Here is a 21,462-nt window from a genome sequence, read left to right on the forward strand (position 1 = left end):
CATTGGGATTGTTCCACTGAGAAGTGAAGTCAATGCTTGGAATTCACTTTTGAATTTCTCTGAATTTTACTTTCAGGATTAAGAACAGAACATTCTTGATTTATTTTGTTTTCCCTTTTCAGTGTGATAGATATTCAGACAATAATTCAGGTAATAATAAGACCCATGCCTCTGAGTTTTTTCCCCTAAATTCAGTCTAATTATTTCCTTATTTTATTTTTATAACAATAATTGTTATTATTTTCTTTCATCTGGGAAGTTTTGGGAGGCACTTGGGCCAGTTGATTTTAAGATGACCTTTGTTTAGCTGAATTAGTTACTCATCATTTAAGCCACTTAATTTCCATGATCTTAAATTTCCCAAATATCAGCTTCCCACATCATGACCTAGAGACATTCTAGGAAACCTACAGCCAAAGAACAGAGTGAAACATTTAGCAAAGAATATAAAAGAAAGAATAAAATAAATTAACTTTTCTTGTATTATATTCTTTCAAAAAGCCAGGGATATGGGGCATACTATATTTTGATGCTAACATGTACAGCCCATGGGGGAAAAAATATAGAGGTCTTAATGATGTTGATATAAGTTATTTGAGTGTCACATGAGATTTTGGTGTTTTGGTTCAGAATCAAAATTATAATCTTATCACAAAATTTTAATATATTGGAGGAACATTCATTTGAAAAGCTATATAGTGATAAATGTTTTTGTTTCTTCCCACAACTAGCTGGTGTGATTTTGTAGATCCTTTCTCTTACGATTAGGATTTCAGTCACATTCTGGTCTCCTCTAGAGGTCGATTCATGAAGTCTTGAATAGCCTGATGCAAAGGAAGCCATTTTTTGATAGACATTTTCAGAGCTGTAATCCAGCTGCAGAGATAACAGCACAGGACAGGTCATCAAAAAATTGTTGGACTCTAGGGAGGTGAAATGTTACAAAATCTTTTAATTTATCTTGTAAATGTTTCTCTTTGTTATTTAGTTCAAAATTAATATAGTAAACCATGATCCTTAGGTTTTGGATTGAACAAAAAGGTAGAACACCAAAAGAGAAATATGCAGTGGTAGCTATGATTTAAATCCATGTTAATGTAAATAATAGGGCCAGGAGAGGGTACAATGTTAGTAAATAGTGATTAACGCAGTTATAGGATTTAAAAATTATTACTAGTATTTTCTGTTTCTATTTAAAGTTTAGTTGATCAAATGTATAGTAATCAAATATTGCCATTAGGACCAAATACTTCTTTGTCATGTTCTTGAAACCACAGCAAACACTCCAGTTAACTCTCCTCTCTCCCTCTCTGTTCCTTTCATTTTCTTGGATGATGTTTTATAAAATGTGCCCATATGATGTTTATTCTAAGGGTGGTTAATAGGTGTTATTTTTTTAAAGTAGTTTAGGTCAGATAAGCTTAGGTAGTGGGAGTTAAGGGGAGTTAACCAGGATTCCTTCCAGCAATGTGTCTCAGAAACATTGAGTTAATATACTTTGTGATTCTCTGAGAGGGGAATATGATTTGTATCATTTCCTAAACTTATTTCACTACTTTTGGGGAGTGGGCTATCTTGTGGAACCAGAGTTCCATAAACCACAATTTGTGAAACTCTTGCTCTTTTAAATATTTCTCTAATGACTTAATATTGTTTCCTCTTGATAGTATCCACTCATGGATTTGGCAGTGAGATCCAACTATTCAACTTCCTCTCTTAGAGAAGCCAGTAAATTTTATCTGATTGGAGTTAACTCTCTTTCAGTGACCCCTTTTCTACAATAATAGAAGGCTGGAGCCTCACCTTCAAGGGACCATCTTTATCTGCCACCAGATTATACAGCACAGTCTGAGGAAGAAGATCCTGGCAAGTATCTAGCAATTCTATATTCATTATCCTCCCACTCTAGCCCATGCTTAGGAGTGAGTGGAGCAAGGAAGGTTACGTAACGAGGGAAGGCCTAGGAAATCCTTCTCCCTTCTCCAAATGGTCACTTGCTGGAGATTACTGAAATTCTACTTTTGGAGTTTTATTTCTTTGGGTTGAAACAGTGAATTTGATTTGTGCAAATGGCCCTGGAAGCTTTACCATGTCCTTTGTTTTAAGAAATCACTGTAAATTTCTTTATTAGATCCTTTTTATCCAGATAGTTGGAAGAAAGTGTCTGGATGGTCACCAAGCAGTTGAGAGTAGGAATGGGAGATGTAGGACATTGGATGTCCTGGGGATTGGAGTTAGGTCAGGGAGACTTGAGAGATGAAGGAGGATACTCTAGGTACTTCCTCTGTTTCATGGTTTTGTCTCTGTTAACTTTACTGCTGGGTTTTTCTCAGAATCTTTACGAAACCAGTACCCATTTGTACATGCCAAGTTGGATACTAAACATACAATTTAGATGGATGAGTCCTGTGCCCTTCGATGGCTTATAACAAAACCACACAACTGACCAGATGGACATATCAATAAGAGTTACGTGAAAGGTGGTGAAACAACAAACCTGTGAATTAATAAATTACAACATTTACGGGTTACAGTGTTAGTGGATTTTTTATGTTGAAACCTGAGTCAGCCACTACCTTGGGAAGAACTATGGACTCCATTTTCATTTGAAAAAAAATACTTCTAGAAGAGTCATCTTCTATGCATTGAAAGAAAAAAAAATCCTGGGGAATATTAACTACAGGGACTATGCAAAGAAAGGGAGATATTTAATTGAAGATGTGGAGTTGAAGTTGGAAAATAAGGATAAGGGTTTGCTTAGAAGGCTCCTGTCAGGACTGATAAAGAAGAAGAAATACGTAGACCTTGACTTACCGTTGGTTTTCTGTCTTATTTTCTGCACAGAAATAGAAAGTCTTGAATTCTTCAGTTGGAGGTTTGAGTTCAATTACTGATTGCTTGAAGCTAAGGGTCTGCTCATTCACCGTATATCCTTGTAGATAAAGGCCACCTACAGAGGGTGAAAGGAAAAAAGCAAGTGAGGAGAATAGGGAAAGAGTAAGATGGAGAAAAAGTCTGAAAAGGTGTCAAGAAAATTTTGTATCTGAAGGAACCTCTAGTCCAGGTGTCTTGTTTTACAGATGAAGAAGTGAGGTTCCAAAAGAATATATATTGATAACTTAGGTCATCCACTAATAATTAATGGCAAGACTGGTAACAAAGTTTGGATTTCCTGTTTTTCATTTCTACAGTGTTCTCATGACATGTTCAATATTTAGCTTTTTGTTACTGTGGGCCTAAAGTAGTTTCTTTAGGTTACTTCTTTTAGTGTGTTCCTGGAGGACACATTTTGAAATACATTTTTCAGTATCAAATATTGACACCTACAATATTACATTAGAGGAAAAATTAAATAGTATTTGTTTGGGCAGAACCATTAAGACATCCTGAGGAGTTATGAAGATGGCCAGAGGTTTCTACAACCAACATAGATTCTCACCTTCTTTGTGCATATGCAAAGCACATTTAAAATATGAACCCACAGGGTGATGTGAGGGCACCAACTTGAATTAAAATGAGAATAAATGACTGGTTTTAAAAAATGACATGGTCCTTTGAACCTATGTTAATGGTTATATATTGCTTGGCCAGAATTCTGTTTACATTGTTTAGGGGTAGGGGTGTGGGGAGAAGTCATCAGTCTAGGAGAAGGTGCCGAAAAATCAACACTTGTGTGTTCCTTATGGTAACCTGAGGTAACTTGAATCTCATGCAGATACTCTAGGTAACGTCATTAATAGTGATGATTAGATTTTTAGATCTCTTTCTTGTGCTTGCTAACTCGTATTATTCTCGCTCCCCAACCTCCCACTGTCCCCACTCCAGTAGCCACTTTACTGCACTATACTAGCAAAGAAAATGCCAAAATACGACTGGGATTTTTGCTACTCTATGGGATAAGTATTCTATACTGGTATGGTAGTAAGGGACTGTGAAAGGAAAATTTGGCTCATTTTTGTTTTTCTTTGGCTACACTTGATAACAATATACACTGTCAGGAAGTCATAAATTTTTCTTTTTAGACAGAATGAGTGGCTTTTGGACTTTAAAAATTCTTTACTCTATAGAGGGGGTTTAGTTGCACTATTAAATTCTTTAAAATTTTTCATTTAAAAAGAGTCCATTTTAGGGACTTCCCTGGTGGCGCAGTGGTTGAGAGTCCGCCTGCTGATGCAGGGGACGCGGGTTCGTGCCCCGGTCCGGGAAGATCCCACATGCCGCGGAGCGGCTGGGCCCGTGAGCCATGCCCGCTGAGCCTGCGCGTCCGGAGCCTGTGCTCCGCAATGGGAGAGGCCACAACAGTGAGAGGCCCGCGTACCGAAAAAAAAAAAAAAAGAGTCCATTTTAGAACTAACTTCTAGGAAAGCATTCATTTTAGAAATGGTTAGAATTTTTTCTTTTAGTAGGCTCCAGTAAAATGGTGTTTACCAAAATCAGAGAGTGACTTCTTTCTTTGAGCTAGACAAATATAAAACAACTTTTTTCAGATAATATTTACACAGAATAATATTCATCCATTTAAAGTATACAATCACTGATTCTTAGTTTGTTTATAAAGTTGTGCAACCACCACCATAATCTACCTTTGGAACATTTCATCATCTCAGAAAGAAACTCCATACCCATCAGCAGTCACTGCCCATCTGCTTCCCCATCCTAAGCCTAGGCAATCCTAACGAACTTTCTGTCTCTATAGATTTTTCCTGGGACACTTAATATAAGTGGAATTATACGATATGTGATCTTTTGTGACTGACTTATTTCACTTAGCATAAAGTTTTCAGGATTCATTCATGTTGTATCATGTACTAGTACTTCATTTATTTTTATTGCTGAAATTTCATTGTATGGATATAGCATATTTGATTTATCCATTTGTTAGTTTGGACATTTGAGTTTTCTTCAATTTTTTGGCTATTATGAATAACATTGCGATGTTCGCGTGCAAGTTTTTGCATAGGTGTATGTTTTGGGGGTATATACTAGATGTAGAATAAGCAACGCGTTAGATGTTTCAGGACTATAGGATACCTAAGAACTTATCTGAGGGTTATTTTGCTGTCTTAATTCTCTGCTCCAAACAACAGTATACACCATTTATATTAGGTACTGGTTTTTGACTTCTTCCTGCTTGTGAATTTCCTTTTCTCATATGTCTGAACAGATAAGAATACCTTCCTCCATTCCTACCCATTTTGAGAATGGACAGAAAGTTATGCCCAAAAGGTGTCTGCTACAAACAGGAAAGTTTCTGACACCTCTCCTAACTAATTATAGGGTAGAAATGATTAGCAGTAAAGTCATCCAATTATAACCCCATTACCTCATTTCAAGTGACCTCATTGGGCTGGTCTCTGTCTGTCATTAGGTGGCAGCAATAAATAGCAAGCTGGCACAGTGTTTGGACAGAGATTTCTCACAAGAACTATCCATTTGTTGCAATAATGTAAAATATATCTGAGCAGCACATACAGAACTTGATGTGATTTGTTTAAGAATAATAGTTAACAATCACGATTTGTTACTTCCAACTCTTGCTGGAGAGAGATAAAAGGAAAAAAATTATCAAGTATACTGTGAATGACAAGGGGCTTCAGGCCTATGAAGAGGCACTAACAGGCTTCTGGAATAATCACAGTGGCTTTTTAATATTAGCAGGCATAGGCCAGCCAGTAATACATATCGTTAAAGTACTAGCACCTTCCGTAATGGTGAGAAAAGACTTCAGGGACCTAACTGACTGGGGCTATTTCTCCGACTCCCAAAATATATATTTGAGGCATATTTAGCTGAAAGTAAAATGTGGGACTAGCATCTCATAGGGTTTTTACAGGAAATCAGGGCTGTGTTGCTTCTCATGGCTTTTGCTCTTTCCCCTCCTCTCACTGTTACCTTTCCCTGCCTCCTCTTCGCTGCCCTCGCTATTCTCTCAGCATCACAGGTGACTGTCACAAGAGCTAAGTCATGCCCCAAATACTACAGATACCTTCAGAAATAAGAAATATCATATGATGTGTCCCAGGTCTCTAATAAAGAACATAAATCAATGTAGTAAAATGAATAATAAAATAAAATAAATGAAAATAAAACAGTAAAGTAACCGAGATGCTGCAGCCAGGGGACCATGTCTCTGAAGTGGTGAATGTAGAAGGCTGAGTCTTAATAACAAAGCAGAAAATATGACAGGCATATTACAAAGATAATAGAAAGGAAAGAACCTTCTTTAAATATTCTGTTTCTAATATTCTGAAAGAAAACTGACTGTGTGAACCAGGATATATGCAGAGATAGGGTTTTTGTACTTTAGTATTTTTCCACCTGTTTTTGGCTGTGATATAAAGATGTAATAAATACAGACCTCTACATGTTTTAATACAATTAAACCAAAAGTTTTGTGAAACATTGTGATGTATCATGATAGTTTTTATTCAATTAAATCCTATGCTATTGTTTTTTAAATACTGGTCACAATTTACTACATTGATTGTATGACACAGTAACAGGGTCAAAACCTGCAGTTTGATAAATACTGCTATAAATGGTAATCAAGGCCTGCTTCAAGGTTATGACCTTCACAGGGGAGAACTAGGAACCAAACCAGGGTGGGATGTGCAAGAGCCAAGCAGAGCTTGAACAATGTAAGTAAAGAACGAACTATAGATCAGACCAGCGCAAAGGTCATTTACTTAGTGTCAACTAGAAGAAAATGAGCATTAGAACCCTGTATAATCTTTATTAATATAATAATGATTCATATTCCATGCATATAAAATGATTAAGTTAAACTAAACATATTAGTGCGTATAGTGTTCATGGTGCAGCATGGTTTCAGCCATTCAACTCAATTTCTTTGCTGTCCTCACAACTCCTTTGGTTGTTGGACTGAGTGGACCCTGGCTATTGCAGTCAGTGTGCTGATGTCCAGAGCGCAGAGACCAGACACACAACATTACTGACCGAGTACTGCTTTTAGAAGACTAATCTCTGTCAGGGAGTGCTACACAGAGCATGGTGGCTAAGAGTTTGGGCATAGGATTTTGGTAGCATTTGTTCAGAGTTTGTCTCTGTCACTTAATAGCTGGTTGACCAGTGCTGTGCTAGTTAACTTCTCCAAGCTTTAGTTTCTTACTTGAAATAGGACAATAACTGTGGATGTTTTGCAAATATTAGTTTTAGATAACGAACATGAAGTGCCTATCCAAGTCCTGGACACATAGGAAACATTCAGTAGCACATGCTAACTTTCCCATTCCAATACACTTGAGCAGTATGATCCAGTCCTCTGGAAAAAAAAATGTGGTTCACCAGGGCAGTGACTTTTTGTGGACAGTAGAGAGGGGCATATTTATTTGGGGAATTTTCCACAGGAAATTTGGATTTGCCTCGATCCTATCTTAAGTTTCATTATGCAGGACCACTGGCTCTGAGCCTCAGGTCATGATCTGAGTTAAGATGTATAAGAAGATTGAAAAGGACTCTTAGAAAAAGGATGTAAACCTCAATTTAAAATTCAAGTCCAGGGAAGGGTAAAGAACTTCAGAAGAATTCCTGCACAGCCACCTTAATGCTGAAGAAGGATTAGCAGTGGATTAACCCTGGGAGAGCTTCCAGCTGGACCCAACAGCTGTCAGGGTGGCAGTGGGGAGGCGGTGGCAATAAAGTACACCTTCTGGAACAAGGTGCATGCTCAGGCATCTTTTATTCAAGGAAGAGTAGAGTCATGTAAAAACAGAAATCACAGGCCTCTATTTTAGAACCTGGCCTAGATATAAAAATTCTGTTGGAATTTCAGTAAGGAACATGTTCTTTTCATTCATATTGAAATAATTTGGGCTAGAAATTAAGGACCTATGAAGATAGGATATTCAAGAAGTAAGGCTGGGGGCTTCCCTGGTGGTGCAGTGGTTAAGAATCCACAATGCAGGGGACATGGGTTCGAGCCCTGGTCTGGGAAGATCCCACATGCCGCGGAGCAATTAAGCCCGTGCACCACAACCGCTGAGCCTGCACTCCAGAGCCCGTGAGCCACAACTACTGAGCCTGTGTGCCACAACTACTGAAGCCTGCGCTCCTAGAGCCCATGCTCTGCAACAAGAGAAGCCACTGCAATGAGAAGCCTGCGCACTGCAACGAAGAGTAGCCCCCGCTCACCGCAACTAGAGAAAGCCCGTGCACAGCAACAAAGACCCAGTGCAGCCAAAAATAAATAAATAAATAAATTTAAAAAAAAAAAAGAAAAGAAGTAAGGCTGGGAAAGAATGAATGTCTTTGAATTTATTTTTATTAGCCACAAAATAATATATTTTCAGGAGAAAAATTTTAAAATAGATAGAAATTAGATAACTTCTTACAGCTGGAAAGAGTGTAATATGGCCAAAAGCCCAGGTATCTGGTGGCCTGAGTTCTGGTTTTGCCTTTGAATTGGCTTTGTAATCTTGTATCTTTCTCCATTGTTAAATGAGGGTATGACAAACTACAGTACCCACACTTCATGGGAATAGTGGCCAACTGAGTCAATTTGGTTGTTTACTCATTCATTTATTAAACATACAAAATATAGAGTCATCTCTGAGTACATAATCCCTTAGAAGAGATAAATGGCCAACTAGAGATAAAATACAAAGTAGAGGGTGATAAGTGTCGCAAGATGGGTGAGTGTGGAAGTTCAGAAAAGTGAGATGCTTTGTTTACCTAGGACCATCTGGGATTCCTTTCTAAGAGAGATGGCCAACATTTGAATAAGCACTTGAAGGACAGCTAGAATCTGGACAACTTGTGTTGGGGAATCAGTAGGTAGAGAATGTTTCAGGGGAAGGAAGTAACATAAGCAAAGACATGGGGTCAGAGAAAAGTCCAAGAGGTGGGGTGTGCTAAGCAAATAGAATGTGACCATGTGTGCATGTGGAGTACAGGGTGCTTTAACACAGGAGTGGAAGAGAAAGCCAGAAAGAAGGGTTTGGGGACAAAGTAGAAGGCCCTAGAGTGCTCTGGATGCAACAAAGGACCATGGAAGTTTCTGGAAAGATGTGTGAAATAATAAGGATGAATATAAAGAAAGCTTTCACATTTTCCCCCTTGTCTATTTTTCCTTTTGGCTAGTGTAACTTAGGCTGCCTAGGTTCAAATTCTATCTTCACCATTTACTAGCTAAGGGAACTTGGGCAAACGAGTTAACCTTGCTAAGCATCAGTTTCCAAACTTGTAGGTGGGCTAATAACCTATTTATAGGATTGTTGTAGAAATTAAACGAAATAATAAGTAAAAACACTTACTAGAGTGACCAGTACAAAATCTTTACCCACTAAAAGATAACTCTGTTATCTGCTTTTACTGTTATTATTTTTAGGCCATTTATTAGTAGCTGTTTCCCAGCTCTCCAACCAGGACTTTTCTAAATAGGGCCTCCTCGGACCTTTCAGAATAAGGGAGGCCACTTAGTGGCTGTCATTACCATTTTAAACTCTTGGAATCAGTAGCGGTCCCTGGGCCCCAGGGGTTTGGAAGCACTTGGTTAATATTTAAGTTTGGAGTAATCTGAGCATTCAATCCTAAACATTCACTTTCTACCTATGGAAACATTCTCTTGAAAATGAACTTCATTGATTTGTTAGTTATAATGGTTCAGACTTTCGCAGTGATATTTTATAATAAAAGCCCCAGTCAATGACTACTTTAGACGTTTGTTTTGTCTATCTTCATTCTCATCCTGGAGTCAGGTGCTTAAAGCTGTGGATTTGGATTGCATAGGAACAGTCTGTTCTGAAAGTGCTTAGAGATGCTGGCTATTTCCTAATAGTTGAATAATATTCTGGGTCATGTTTTAATACTCTCAAAGTGGAAGGGTGAGTAAGTAAAAGAGAGTTATTGTATTGCTCATCCTGAGTGATGAGAAAAGGACCATAGTGTGATGCTCAGTTTGTACCTCTTTCATACCCTTCCATAAAGGTCAAAATGGTCACCAGATACCTCCTTCCCATTTGGCATGGCGATCTAGCTTAATTAAAGAAAGGCATTTATGCTAAAAAAAGGAAATTAAATGACTAAGATTCCAGGATCTTCATTACTGAAAATTATTTAAGGATTATTTGTTTGGGAAAAAGTTCAACTGCAAATAAAACATCTGTAATCTATTTTGTCAAAAATGACAAGAAGGCAAATAATCGTTCTTGTAGAAATCGTGCACAATTATTTTATTACTATATTATATTGTTTACATACTTATTTTTTATATATAGCTTTTAGCATATTAAAATATATATTATGTATAATATTTATATATAATTTAATAAATATATATACATTTTATAGAGAGAAAGCTTTTTGTGTCGAGTACTTTGTATGTAGAACTTAAGAGACTCTAAATGGCAATCACTTCATTCAATCTTCACAATAGTCCTGTGAAATAGATAGCTGTTTCCATTTTATAAATGACGAAACTAAGTTTTAGGAAGTTAAGTAACTTGCCTAAGGAAAATTGACAATTAATGTTCTTTTCGTTACTCACTTGTCCAAGATTAGGGATACTACCAGAAAAGGGTAGAGCCACTAGCCAAGAAAACTACTGGCATTGACTCTGAATGTCATCAGTGATAAAAAGATGAAGGGGTTTAGTTTTTGTTTTCCCAGGCAGTAAAATCGCGGGGTTAGGGGTGCAGGCTCTGGAGTTAGGTTGGCTGCATTTAGATCTCGGCTTCATTGCTTACTACACGAGATATTGTCAAGTTGTGTAGACTTTCCAGTCAGTTTTCCTATCTGTAAAATGTGAATAATAATAGTATCCCTTCTCCAGACAATAACTGAACTAATTTACACAGCATAAAGTTTGGTAAAGTCTCTGTAAAGCTAAGATGTCATTACTATTATGACGGCAATTACTATTATTTCAGGTGAAAGTTAAGTCCATACCTGAGGCCTGGGTGGAGCGAATGCTAGCGTAGAAGTACAAGCAGCCATCCTTCAGAATGCAATAGTGCTGGATCCACATGTCTGTGCTTCTGTCAAGTTGGTGCAGAAGGCCCAGGCACTCTGGGTTCTTGATAGCCAGGGGCGGGAGGCTCCTGTTGTGCAGAGTAACGTCTTCCCAGACATGCTTCTGCAGGTGTGACACAAAGGGATCAGCTGAGTGGCCATTCCTGTGCCAATGGTCAGTGACTCCCAGAGCCAATGACATCAGCACCAAGACTGACTTCAGAGATGCTTCTGTCCTAAGTGATTCTATTGCTAAGGCAATCTGAATACTTGAGCAACAAGCCAGACAATCTGAATTTATCCATTGGCCATAGAGAATTTCTCCCTTTTCATGTCCATAGATATCCCTTCTCTTTGGCTTCTTTTCTATTGTGAGGAAATCAAAAGAATTATCAGTGATGTATAGAAAGGAAATGGAAATGGGCAGCTCAGCAAAGGCTGTTGTTTAAAGGCCCTGTCTATAAGTGCTGGCCCCACTGTGTTATTTTACTCACCATTGGGATTGTCCTTCTAGCCCTGTTCCTGGTATGTCCACTGTGACTAACTGCAGCCCCTGGTTCATGCTTTACTTTATCTAGCACTCCCATTTGTACAAAGGAACGAGTTAAATGCCCCAGGCCAGATCAGGCCTTAGGCTCATATGGTCTGTGTAGTGGAAGGCCCATGATAAATCAAGATCCTCTACCCTGGAGGTCAGCCCTCGATCCATAGTCCTGAGGGAGTGGCAGGCTTTTCCTGGGAACTTGACCTGAGGCAGGGGACATGGTGCTTCATCCCTTTATCAGAATACCTTGCTGGGCACTGGCCAGTTTCTCTTCTTTATTGGTTTCATTTTTGCTCTTTAGTTTTAACACAGCAGTGCAAAAGATTTCAGAATGCAGAGCTGGCTGAATTCTTTGCTGTGTAGTGGGAGCCTGCTGGGAGTTTGGGTATTCATTTTTCACTCTGCTGCAGACACCCTGAGTGCATGAGCAGAATAGATCCCTCTTAAAAATATCGAGGCTCATGACGATGATGCACTGGAGAGACGGATGAGTGTGTTGAGCATTGTGTTCCAGGTAGAGTGAAACACAAGTCCTGCTGTTTATCATGTGATAATGCCGGTGATTATTCTGAAAGTACAGTTACAGGGCACGGGGGTAGTACATTTAAGCTCAAGCAACCCAAATTTTCCTGAATGTACAAGAGCCAAAATATGTAGAGAAGATTATTGACAGTAAATACCTTTTTCTTGTAAGCCATTTTGTGAGGAAATGAGCATATTTAAAGGAACTCTATAACCTTATTAGAAATCATATCTATAGCATAAACATGAAACAATTGAATATTGAAGAAGTTTCTTCCCTCTTGACCAGGTCATAGCTCAGAAAGAAGGGTATCAAATGACTTAGGGGCTGAAGTGATGACTCACCTGTTGATCTTACAAAGTTATCTCTCAGTTTATAGGTCAAATCTAAATTAAAAACGGTATTACTTCAGGGCTAGGAATCATTTTCTAATAAGCTGCTTGGCCAACAGCACTATCCCAAGATATCCCTGAGCCCTTGTTCTTAGGGAGTGTGAAAAAAACAGTAGCAGTGGTTTAACCTCATGGGGAACCACTGGGCTGTTCTGTGTCAAGGAGAAATTCCACCCCAGTTGGAACTACCCATTGAGCTCACGGAGAGGAATGTCATACAAACCGCTGAAAACAAAAAGAACAGCAGGAATGCAAGCACCTCCATAAAATCTGAGTGGAAAATCCTGTTGACTGCAAATCCCAGCTTTTATCGCAGATATGAGAAGTCCCAGGGTGGACTGCATGACATCTAACTTGATCCTTTCCCCCTCGGAGAAGAAAAGCAGAATGAAGGCACAGATAAACATCAAGGACACCTTACCTGGTGGACAGGATGGGCCGCTCTGTCCATTGCTTCAAGCCACCTGAAAGACAGAAAGATGAGAGGTGCTTTCCTTGGGGAGCTTGATAAGTGTCATTCAGAGGGCCTTGTTTTTCTCCCTGAAACCCATTGTTCAGACAGAAGAGTCCTGAGCCTCAGGTATATCTCATGGCTCTAAATTCATGGTTGAAGAGCAACACATTCTTATAAAATTGGTGTTACTAGGTGGCAAAATCCCACACCCACCAGGGGTATTTAAAATAAATTTATTTTTATTCTTCTCCTTTACTATAGTTTAATTAGTGCCTAAGGGAAAATGTATTCAGCAGGGCTGTATCAGCAGGGCTGATAACTGTAAGGCCCTGGCTATTAATATATGGAAAGACTGGCAAGTAGCCACTGTTCTAAGCCACCTCCCCAAGTGTTCCTTGGACAAGGCGGCCACCTTTAGTGCACTGTTAGTGTCCCTACTTGAGGACTGAAATTTGTTAGTCTTGTCTCCTTAGCCAGGTACCAGCCTATCTACCCCACCCCATCCTGCCAGTCTTTTCCAAGTTTCTTTTAAACCCCATAACTTCCAATCAAACCATCCTGCATGCTTTTCTCCCCAAAGCTTGATTTAATCCCTCTGCACTTCTGTGTTCCATTTCTTCTTTTGTATGCATATCTTCTTTTGTATGCACACCCTTCATAAACTCCTCCCTCACCCATACGTCCAGAGACCTTTTCTCCCCACCCTCAATTCCTACGCCACATTGTCTTTTCCTATAGCACGGCTCGATTTCTATTTTGCATTAAATATCCTACCTTCTTGGTTCAGAGCTGTTTTGAAGGCAAGGATTGGTGCCTGATCACACTAATAGTCCTCAGAGATTTTAAAACAGTGTCTTGGACATATTAGCTATCCAATAAATATTTTGTCCGTGAATTGAAATACAATTAAGTTGCTATCAGCATGTTTCCTTGTTTGTCCTATAAAGAAACATGCATTTGAATACACAGTGTTCCACAAATAGAGACAGTATATTGTTTGCCTAAGAGGTTTCAGACCTAGGGCTCTCTTTAAAATTGGAGTCCAAATTCTCTTAAAGAGATACGGCATTCTTCTAAACACTGTTGACCCATTTTTTTGTCATTGTCTCCCTCTCCCCCATTCTATCCCACCCATCACCCTAAAGTAGCAGTACTTACACAGCAGTTCTGAGTTGACTCACTGGACTGACCAATGATCTCCATTCCCTCAGGGTGACACACTGAATAATGATCATAAGTTGCTGAATGCTTAGAGTTTGTAGGCTACCCTCTTAGAATGCCTTCACACTTCTACCCTCAGACTGGGTTGTACGCTTACAGACTGTCAACTGCATTAATTCCCCACAAAGCTATATTATTATTATTAATTTTGCTCATTTCACTGTAGTGTGTTAAATTGTAACCCAACTACATTAGTTTTATTCCTCTGACTATCCATCCAATTAGTTTAAAATATATGAATCTGGCAACTTTTGGGGAAGCTAGATGTGAACTGTGGCAGTAGTGAGCTTTTTTAGAAAATATAGAGATCTAAGGTAAATGAGTTAGAAGAAGATGCTTCTGTTCTTTGGAAATTCTGTTAGGAAAAAACTTGGCAGAAACATGAAAATCCAAACTTCTCATACATAAGAAAAAGACAGTTTATTGACTCATGCTGTGAATTTGCTGTTCCCTTCCCTACTTCCAGTCCCAAGAATCTGTCAGATTGCTATTGAAGAAGCATTCCCCCACCCAATGTGAAACTAGTAAGATAAAAGAATAATCGATTACCTTTTCATTTCTTGGTTTGAGGTTGTGCAGAGGTAGAAAGTTCTATTTCCAGACTGAGGCACACAGTTAAACACAAATGGTTTTCCCAAGCTGCTATCAATGCCAATTTCTGCACCTTCTAATTTTATTACGTCTAGAGGTGGGCATTTTCCTTCATCCTGTAATTGATAAGAAGAGGTTCAGGATGGGCACTGCAACTAAGCAGATAAGGAAGAAAATGAGGGAGGAAAGGAGGACTAAAGTTATTTTTCTGAACTGATTGTTTGTTTTGTTCCGGAATGAAACTAAAACCAAAATGAGTTTTTATAGATTATGCTCTCTGTGATATATTACATCAAACTCCAAATTTTCTACATCCCTTTTGAATAGCCTCTATTAATATGCATTTATTTATGTCAACTTGGGAGAGTATCATTAATCATTCATGCCCATTTTTCCCATCAGAGAAAAGAACATCAAAAGAAATTGATGTTACAAAATATATGTTTTTGGTAGTGGCATGAGAGCTCTAGTTAGTGGCTATAATTAACATGATTCCATACTTATTGTGTGTCAGGCCCTCTTCTAATTTCTTTAAATCTATTAATTGATTTATCTTCACAAATGCTTATGAGGTAGTTACTTTTATTATCTTTTTTTTTTTTTACAAGTCAGGAAACTGCAGCATAGAGAGAATAAAGAACACTTTTCCATAAATGACAGTAGTTTGAAACATGTATGCAAAACTAAAATCAGTTTATAGGTAAATTTTTGCTATTTGTATTTATTTTACAATTATATGTCAAAATATCCTGTCCGTTATTCATGTCTTTTCTAAAAACAGCTGTACTGGGATAAAATTTACATACCATAAAGTCACTTATTGTACGTGTACAACTTAGTGACCTTTAATGCATTTACGGAGCTGTGAAACCATTGCTACAATCTAGTTTTAGAACTCTTCCATCAACCTCCAAATTTCCTTTGAGTCTGTTTGCAATCAGTTGCCACCCTTGCCCCTCCAGTTACAGGCAATCACAGATCTATTTTCTGTCCCTATAAAGTTGCCATTTCTAGACATTTTGTATAAGTAGAATCATACACTATAGGGTCTTCTTTCACTTAGTGTAATGTTCTCAAGTTTCCTCCATGTTGTAGTTCTTATTAGTATGTCATTCCTTTTTATTGCTGAGCTATATTCTACTATATGCATATGCCTCATTTAGTTTATCCATTCACAAGTTGATGGAGAGTTTTCTTTCCAGTTTTGGGCTCTTTCAAATAATGCTGCTATGAAAGTTTGTGTACAGGTCTTTGTGTGGACATATGGTTTCATTCTCTTTGGTAGATTACTAAGAGTGAAATTGCTGGGCCGTATGGTAAGTGTAACTTTGTAAGAAACTGCCAAACTGTTTTCCAAAGTGGCTGTACCATGTTACATTTCCACCAGCAGTGTATAAATGTTCCAGATTTTCCACACCCTCACCAATACTCTGTCTTGCTTGCCTTTTTGGTAATAGCCATCCTACTGGATGTACAGTGGTATCTCCTAGTGGTTTTTTTTTTTTTTTTTTTTTTTTTTTTTTTTTGTCGTACGTGGGCCTCTCACCGTTGTGACCTCTCCCATTGCGGAACACAGGCTCTGGACACGCAGGCTCAGTGGCCATGGCTCACGGGCCCAGCCGCTCCGCAGCATGTGGGATCCTCCCGGACCGGGGCACGAACCCGTGTCCCCTGCACTGGCAGGCGGGCTGGCAACCACTGCGCCACCAGGGAAGCCCTCTCCTAGTGGTTTTAAGTTGCATATTTCTAATGAGTGTTGATGCGGAACACCAACTAGCCCAGAGGTTCTTAATCAATTTTAGGTGATGACTTCCTTTGAGATGCTGATGAAAACTATGGACATCCCCCCACCAAAATACATAAATGTGTATGTGTGAATTTATACACATATACAAAAAATTTCTTGCAACCCACAGGTGGATATATACAAATACATGCTCCACTAAAAGTAAGATCTCATCGTTGTATGACACTTAAGTTCATAAAACATTTTCGTGGACCCTGTCTTTTTTACTCTTCACAACTACTCTATAAAGCAGGAAGCTAATGTTCTCCCCGTTTTCTAGAAGAAGAAACTGAGTTTCAGTAAGATGCCCCAAGGTTACATAGACAGAAACAGAACTTAAGCACTGGTTTTCTAGCTCTGTCTTCCACACTACATCTCTCACATGCCTGGTTTCTTGGGCAGTTGAAAGCTGTAGTATTTACGTTTTAGGAGACAGAATATTTCCTGAAGCCATGAGCTTTCCTGGAATATAGACAGAGATCTAAAATTTTGCTCTGTTTTAGTAAATATAAAGAAGGCAGCACATCTTATAATAATTGTCTATGGCCAATAATAATGACATTAGAAACCAGAAGAATATATTTTCATTTGCTTTAATAGGGATAAAGAGTTTGCATGCCTATAAGGAGTAACCTATCTTTCAGGAGCATCTTAAACTGCAAAAAGAAATGGGGAAACATAAAGCCTGGAGATTTTATTCTATTAATAAGTGACAGATGTGCTCATTTGCTAAGAGCAAATACTCAGTGGGTCTGCTATCCTTTGGACCCATTAGGCAGATAAGATGCTATAATATGGTTGTCTCTCTGTATCAGCACTATTAGGTAATTCTGAAACTACCAGTATTCTCCTTCATCCTTTGCTGTGGGACAGTGCAAAGAATACACTCCTATGACATATGACACACAACCAAGAATAGTATCTGAAGTCACTTATGAGTCTCTTTGCCTCTGCTCAAGTTTCATCTGTGTGAGGAGAATGAACGGCGAATGGAGTAGATTAAAAATGAGGGCTACTATTTCTTACATGGTCTCCATCATGGCCCATATTCCATTTTTACTAATCTAAGCTGCTGCCTCATTGCCCGTGATTACGAGCCCACTGTGGCCCTGGGAGCAGCTGCAATAAAACCATGGACACAGAGCCTGTGTAGCAGGTGCAGGTGCTCTTGCAGCTGTGCTTACTCATCTTACTCTTTTTCTCTTGGTTTCACCAGCCCAAGCACCTTTAAGCTCCACCGTCGTGGAGGTACAAGGGTTGGAAAAGGTTCTCCATTCAGTCTAATCCTAATGCTGCTTGGACTGTCGTTCTATATTCCCCAATCAAATGTTTTCTAGAGATAAAGGAAAACAAATCTCTTTTCTATCTTATTGCCATGGCCTGGGGTCTTTAACTCATCCCTTAAGCAAAACTCAATCCTTCAGTTTGGCAATAATTCTTAAATAGGTTCTGTCTGATTCCTTCCCTCTAGCTCTGCCAAAAGTCTCACTCAAGCCAGAACTAGAAACAATGAAAATTCCTTTAAGACTTTGGCTTCCCCGCAACTTTATATTCTTCTTTCCAAGGCATAAGAAGGCTCTAGCTCCATTTTTCTATTCCTGAGACAAATCATGAAGCAGAGATCCAGCTGCTTCATGTGTGCAGGATTGATTAAAATAGCAGGGATGCTGAAGGGATTTACCAAGGAATTGTTTAGTGAGGTCCAGAAGCTTTTGACTGAGAATAAAAGAACTTGGGCTGTTTATGCCATATGGCCTTAGATGATGTTGACATTGTCAATCATGGAAATAAGATTTCTACAGCAATAATCCCAAAGGTCAGAGTGCTCAGAAGAGGGAAATAGTAAATAATAATAATGACAAAAACCCAACCCAGAGTGAATTCACTTCTAAATTCAATTATTTCTATAAAGAAAAATACAGACAAGGGCATTTGTGTCTGTCTGCAACTTGGGCTCTCTGGTAAAATAAAATTACCTACAGATATCTCTGGGTTATTTGTGTTGGTCAGAATTTTGGTTTGAACATGTTAGAAATTTTTTATTGTTGTTGCTAGCCCTCTTTGTCTAAGGGAAGAGAAAAGATTGGGACATTATACCAACATGGTTCATTTTATCTGAAGGCACAGCCATGAAAATCCACAAACTAAGGAGGAGGAAAAAGGCATCTTTAGCCATGAAAAAGAGCTGATTCTTGGTCGGGAAAACAGAGCCAAGATAAATTTAGAGGGAAAGAAAGCATGTCCTAAAGCAATGCACCACATGAAAGGGTGCATGAAATACACATCTCAAGTGCTGTATTAAAGCTAGCAGATTGAAGCAAAATTGAAGATGGAGAGTCTCTCGGAGTCTTGTTAATGATTCTGAGAACCCTTTATCTCTAGGCAGCAGTTTGGAGGCATGCCCTGCCCACTGGTAACTGAAAACCATCACTCCTTGGTAGCTATGAGATGATGGCCTCTGTTCACGTGCTACCTGATAGCAGCAAACCCTGCAAAGGCAAGAAGGAAAGATGTAAGAGTGCTTTCACTGTAGCGATCTTTGCTATCTTTGTCCTGGGATTAAATAGAAGTCTTGACTCTATTTAAAGGCTCAAGCCCCTCACTACACAACTCAAGATTATTATATACATACATATATGCATGTGTGTATTTGTTTATTTATTTATGCTTTCCTCTTTCCCTCCGGGCAGGCAAGGAAGGATGGATGAAGAACAGAGCAGAAAGTAAAGCAAGCATGTAGGTCAGGCCCTTGTTTGTAAGTGGTACTGGGTGCCTTGTCAAAGCTTTGTGAATTTACTATTTCTCTTTTTGCTTTTATCAAGAACTTGAGATGATGACAATTTCATTGCACCCCACAGTCGCAGCAACTCGCTAGTCTGAATAAAAGTATGGTTACTGTTCTTTCCCTGCTTTTATAATGAAGCCTAGCTTATTTGTGACATCAGCAGAGGTCACTGGCTCCAAACTCAGAATTTTGTGCTTTTCTTTTCAGTTTGCCTGGAGTGGTGAACCATGTTTTCGGAGTGATAAATACATGCTGGCAACACCGTGTTGTTTCCTGGCACTAGGGAGACTGGGCTCCAGGAAACATGGGCGGCTTTGGGGGCTGAGGGAGTTCATCTCCACCAACACATTATGCTGCACCCAGGCTTCCTGCTGGAAAGCTAGCCAAGTGGAGGGATGCTAATGATGTTGGGGTCCTGGCTACCTGGGCTTGACAGATTTGAATACACTTCTGGCCTCAATCACATGTCTCATTTGTCAACATTTTACTTGGCTCCTAAACTGTCCCTTAGAATATAACAACTACAGCTCCATAGTTTTATTACAACAGAAAAACTATGAAGTAGTGAATCTAAGTAGTCATGACCCTGTTCAAAATTGTCAAGAAGTTACCAGGTTAACTGTAAAATCAAGACCTTCTACATCTTACGCTCTGCAATTGATTGATTGTCCTACGAGGTTTCTCTCTGAACTCAGTGTGCTGTTTTGTGGATGGATTCTAGAGCCAGACCAGCTGGGTTTGACTCCTCACTGTACCACTTATTAGGTCACTTATGTGACCTTGGTCAAGTTATTTAACCTCTCTGTGCCTCAGTTTCCTCATCTGTAAAATAGGGTTGTTATAAGGATTGTGTTAATATATATGTAGTGTTCAGAACACTGCCAGGCACTTTGTAAGTGAGCTGTACATGTTAGCTTTCATTATTATGTAGAATTTGATGAAAGTGAAGAGTAAGAACCTAAAAAATTAGTCAACCAAGAAGCTTTAAAACGGATGACAGGGGAACTTTATTTAAAGTAAGTTCCTATATATGTCTTTTCTTTCCTCCAAGAATGACATACTGCATGAACAAGGGGAAAGACTTAGTCTCTCAGAATCTGTGAGAATCTGTGTCCTCGTCTGTAAAATGGGGGTAGGAGTACCTTTCTCTGTGAGGTGCATAACAGCTGTTCAGTGAAGGTTCATTCTTTCCCACATCTGGGATCCACTTTCAGTTCAAGTACAAATGAAGCATCACTGTTATATCCCTAGGACTCAAAAGCCTAGGGATAAAGGAAAAGCCCCCGCTCCAGAACCACCGGTGGTATTACTGGGAGGAGGGAGCGGAGAGGGAGAGAGCCTGGGCGGCTTCACTGTCATATCTTGGAAGAGAGTTGTGATGATCTGAGTGGTTGGCTCCTGTGCCTGGATTCTTGTCATTTAGGTGACAAGGTTCATTAAATGTTCTCAGGGATTTGGAGGACTCAGTCCCTGCTTCTGGTTACACTTGGACTGGGGATCTCCCATAGCCCACGGGTAGAGGCTGACTGCTGCCAAGAGCCAGGCCCTTACTCCTGGCCCTTCCTCCCCCTGGGATCACATCCTGAGAGGCTGCTCTGGGGACCTTTGCCAAACCCTGCCCCTCCTGGATTAAGATTCCACCTTTTAAAGGATTTCTCTCTCTTTGCCACCCACGCTCCCTCCCTCCCTTCCACCAATGTTTACTGAGTGTGTCTGTACCTTCTGCCGGACGTTGTGCTGGGCACTAAGGACCTACATGGGCTTTAACCTTAGGTGGATTTCCTAGTCTTCAGCCTCTCTCATTCTTGACAATTCCTTAGCCCCTTTCTGGCCATGTTCTTAGACTCTGGAATTTTCCAAACCCAGCTTGTCCATTATTACTCATGATCCTTTGCCTTCAAAGAATCTTACCCAACCCCTCTATTTCCTTCCTGCTGACATCACTCTGGTCCACGGCCTTGGTATCTCATGCCTGTGTCACTACAGCAGCCTCCTGGCTGAGCTTCTCGGTCGCCAGTACAATCTTGACAGTGTAATCCAAACTGCCTGAAATCACCCCCGAAGGTCTGCTTCCATTGCGCTGCCCATGGTGACAGTTGCCAATTTATTGCCTCTTAGCTCCTAACGTATCCTTCACTGCCTGACTCCTGAAAACGGATCTTGAACCTTTAAATATCTTCCTGTGCCAGCTGGCATGA

General features: G+C 39.5%; 2 protein-coding genes across 2 annotated transcripts in view; one reads left to right on the forward strand and one right to left on the reverse strand.

The window, feature by feature from the left end:
- Positions 1-21,462, forward strand: part of LOC307184305 (uncharacterized protein) — a 247,185-nt gene that overhangs the window by 118,928 nt on the left and 106,795 nt on the right. The window lies entirely within an intron of this gene.
- The window catches only part of LOC307184057 (uncharacterized protein), a gene marked incomplete at both ends in the record, with an annotated part of 99,836 nt that continues 79,150 nt past the window's right edge, over positions 777-21,462 (reverse strand). The window contains 5 exons of the mRNA XM_079917304.1: positions 777-876; positions 2,815-2,950; positions 10,906-11,092; positions 12,849-12,891; positions 14,652-14,809. Of these exons, the coding sequence (XP_079773430.1) occupies positions 777-876; positions 2,815-2,950; positions 10,906-11,092; positions 12,849-12,891; positions 14,652-14,809 (624 nt within the window). The remainder of the gene's footprint in view (positions 877-2,814; positions 2,951-10,905; positions 11,093-12,848; positions 12,892-14,651; positions 14,810-21,462) is intronic.

The sequence above is a fragment of the Stenella coeruleoalba genome (genome assembly GCF_951394435.1).
Source record: "Stenella coeruleoalba genome assembly, chromosome: 3".
NCBI lineage: Eukaryota > Metazoa > Chordata > Mammalia > Artiodactyla > Delphinidae > Stenella > Stenella coeruleoalba.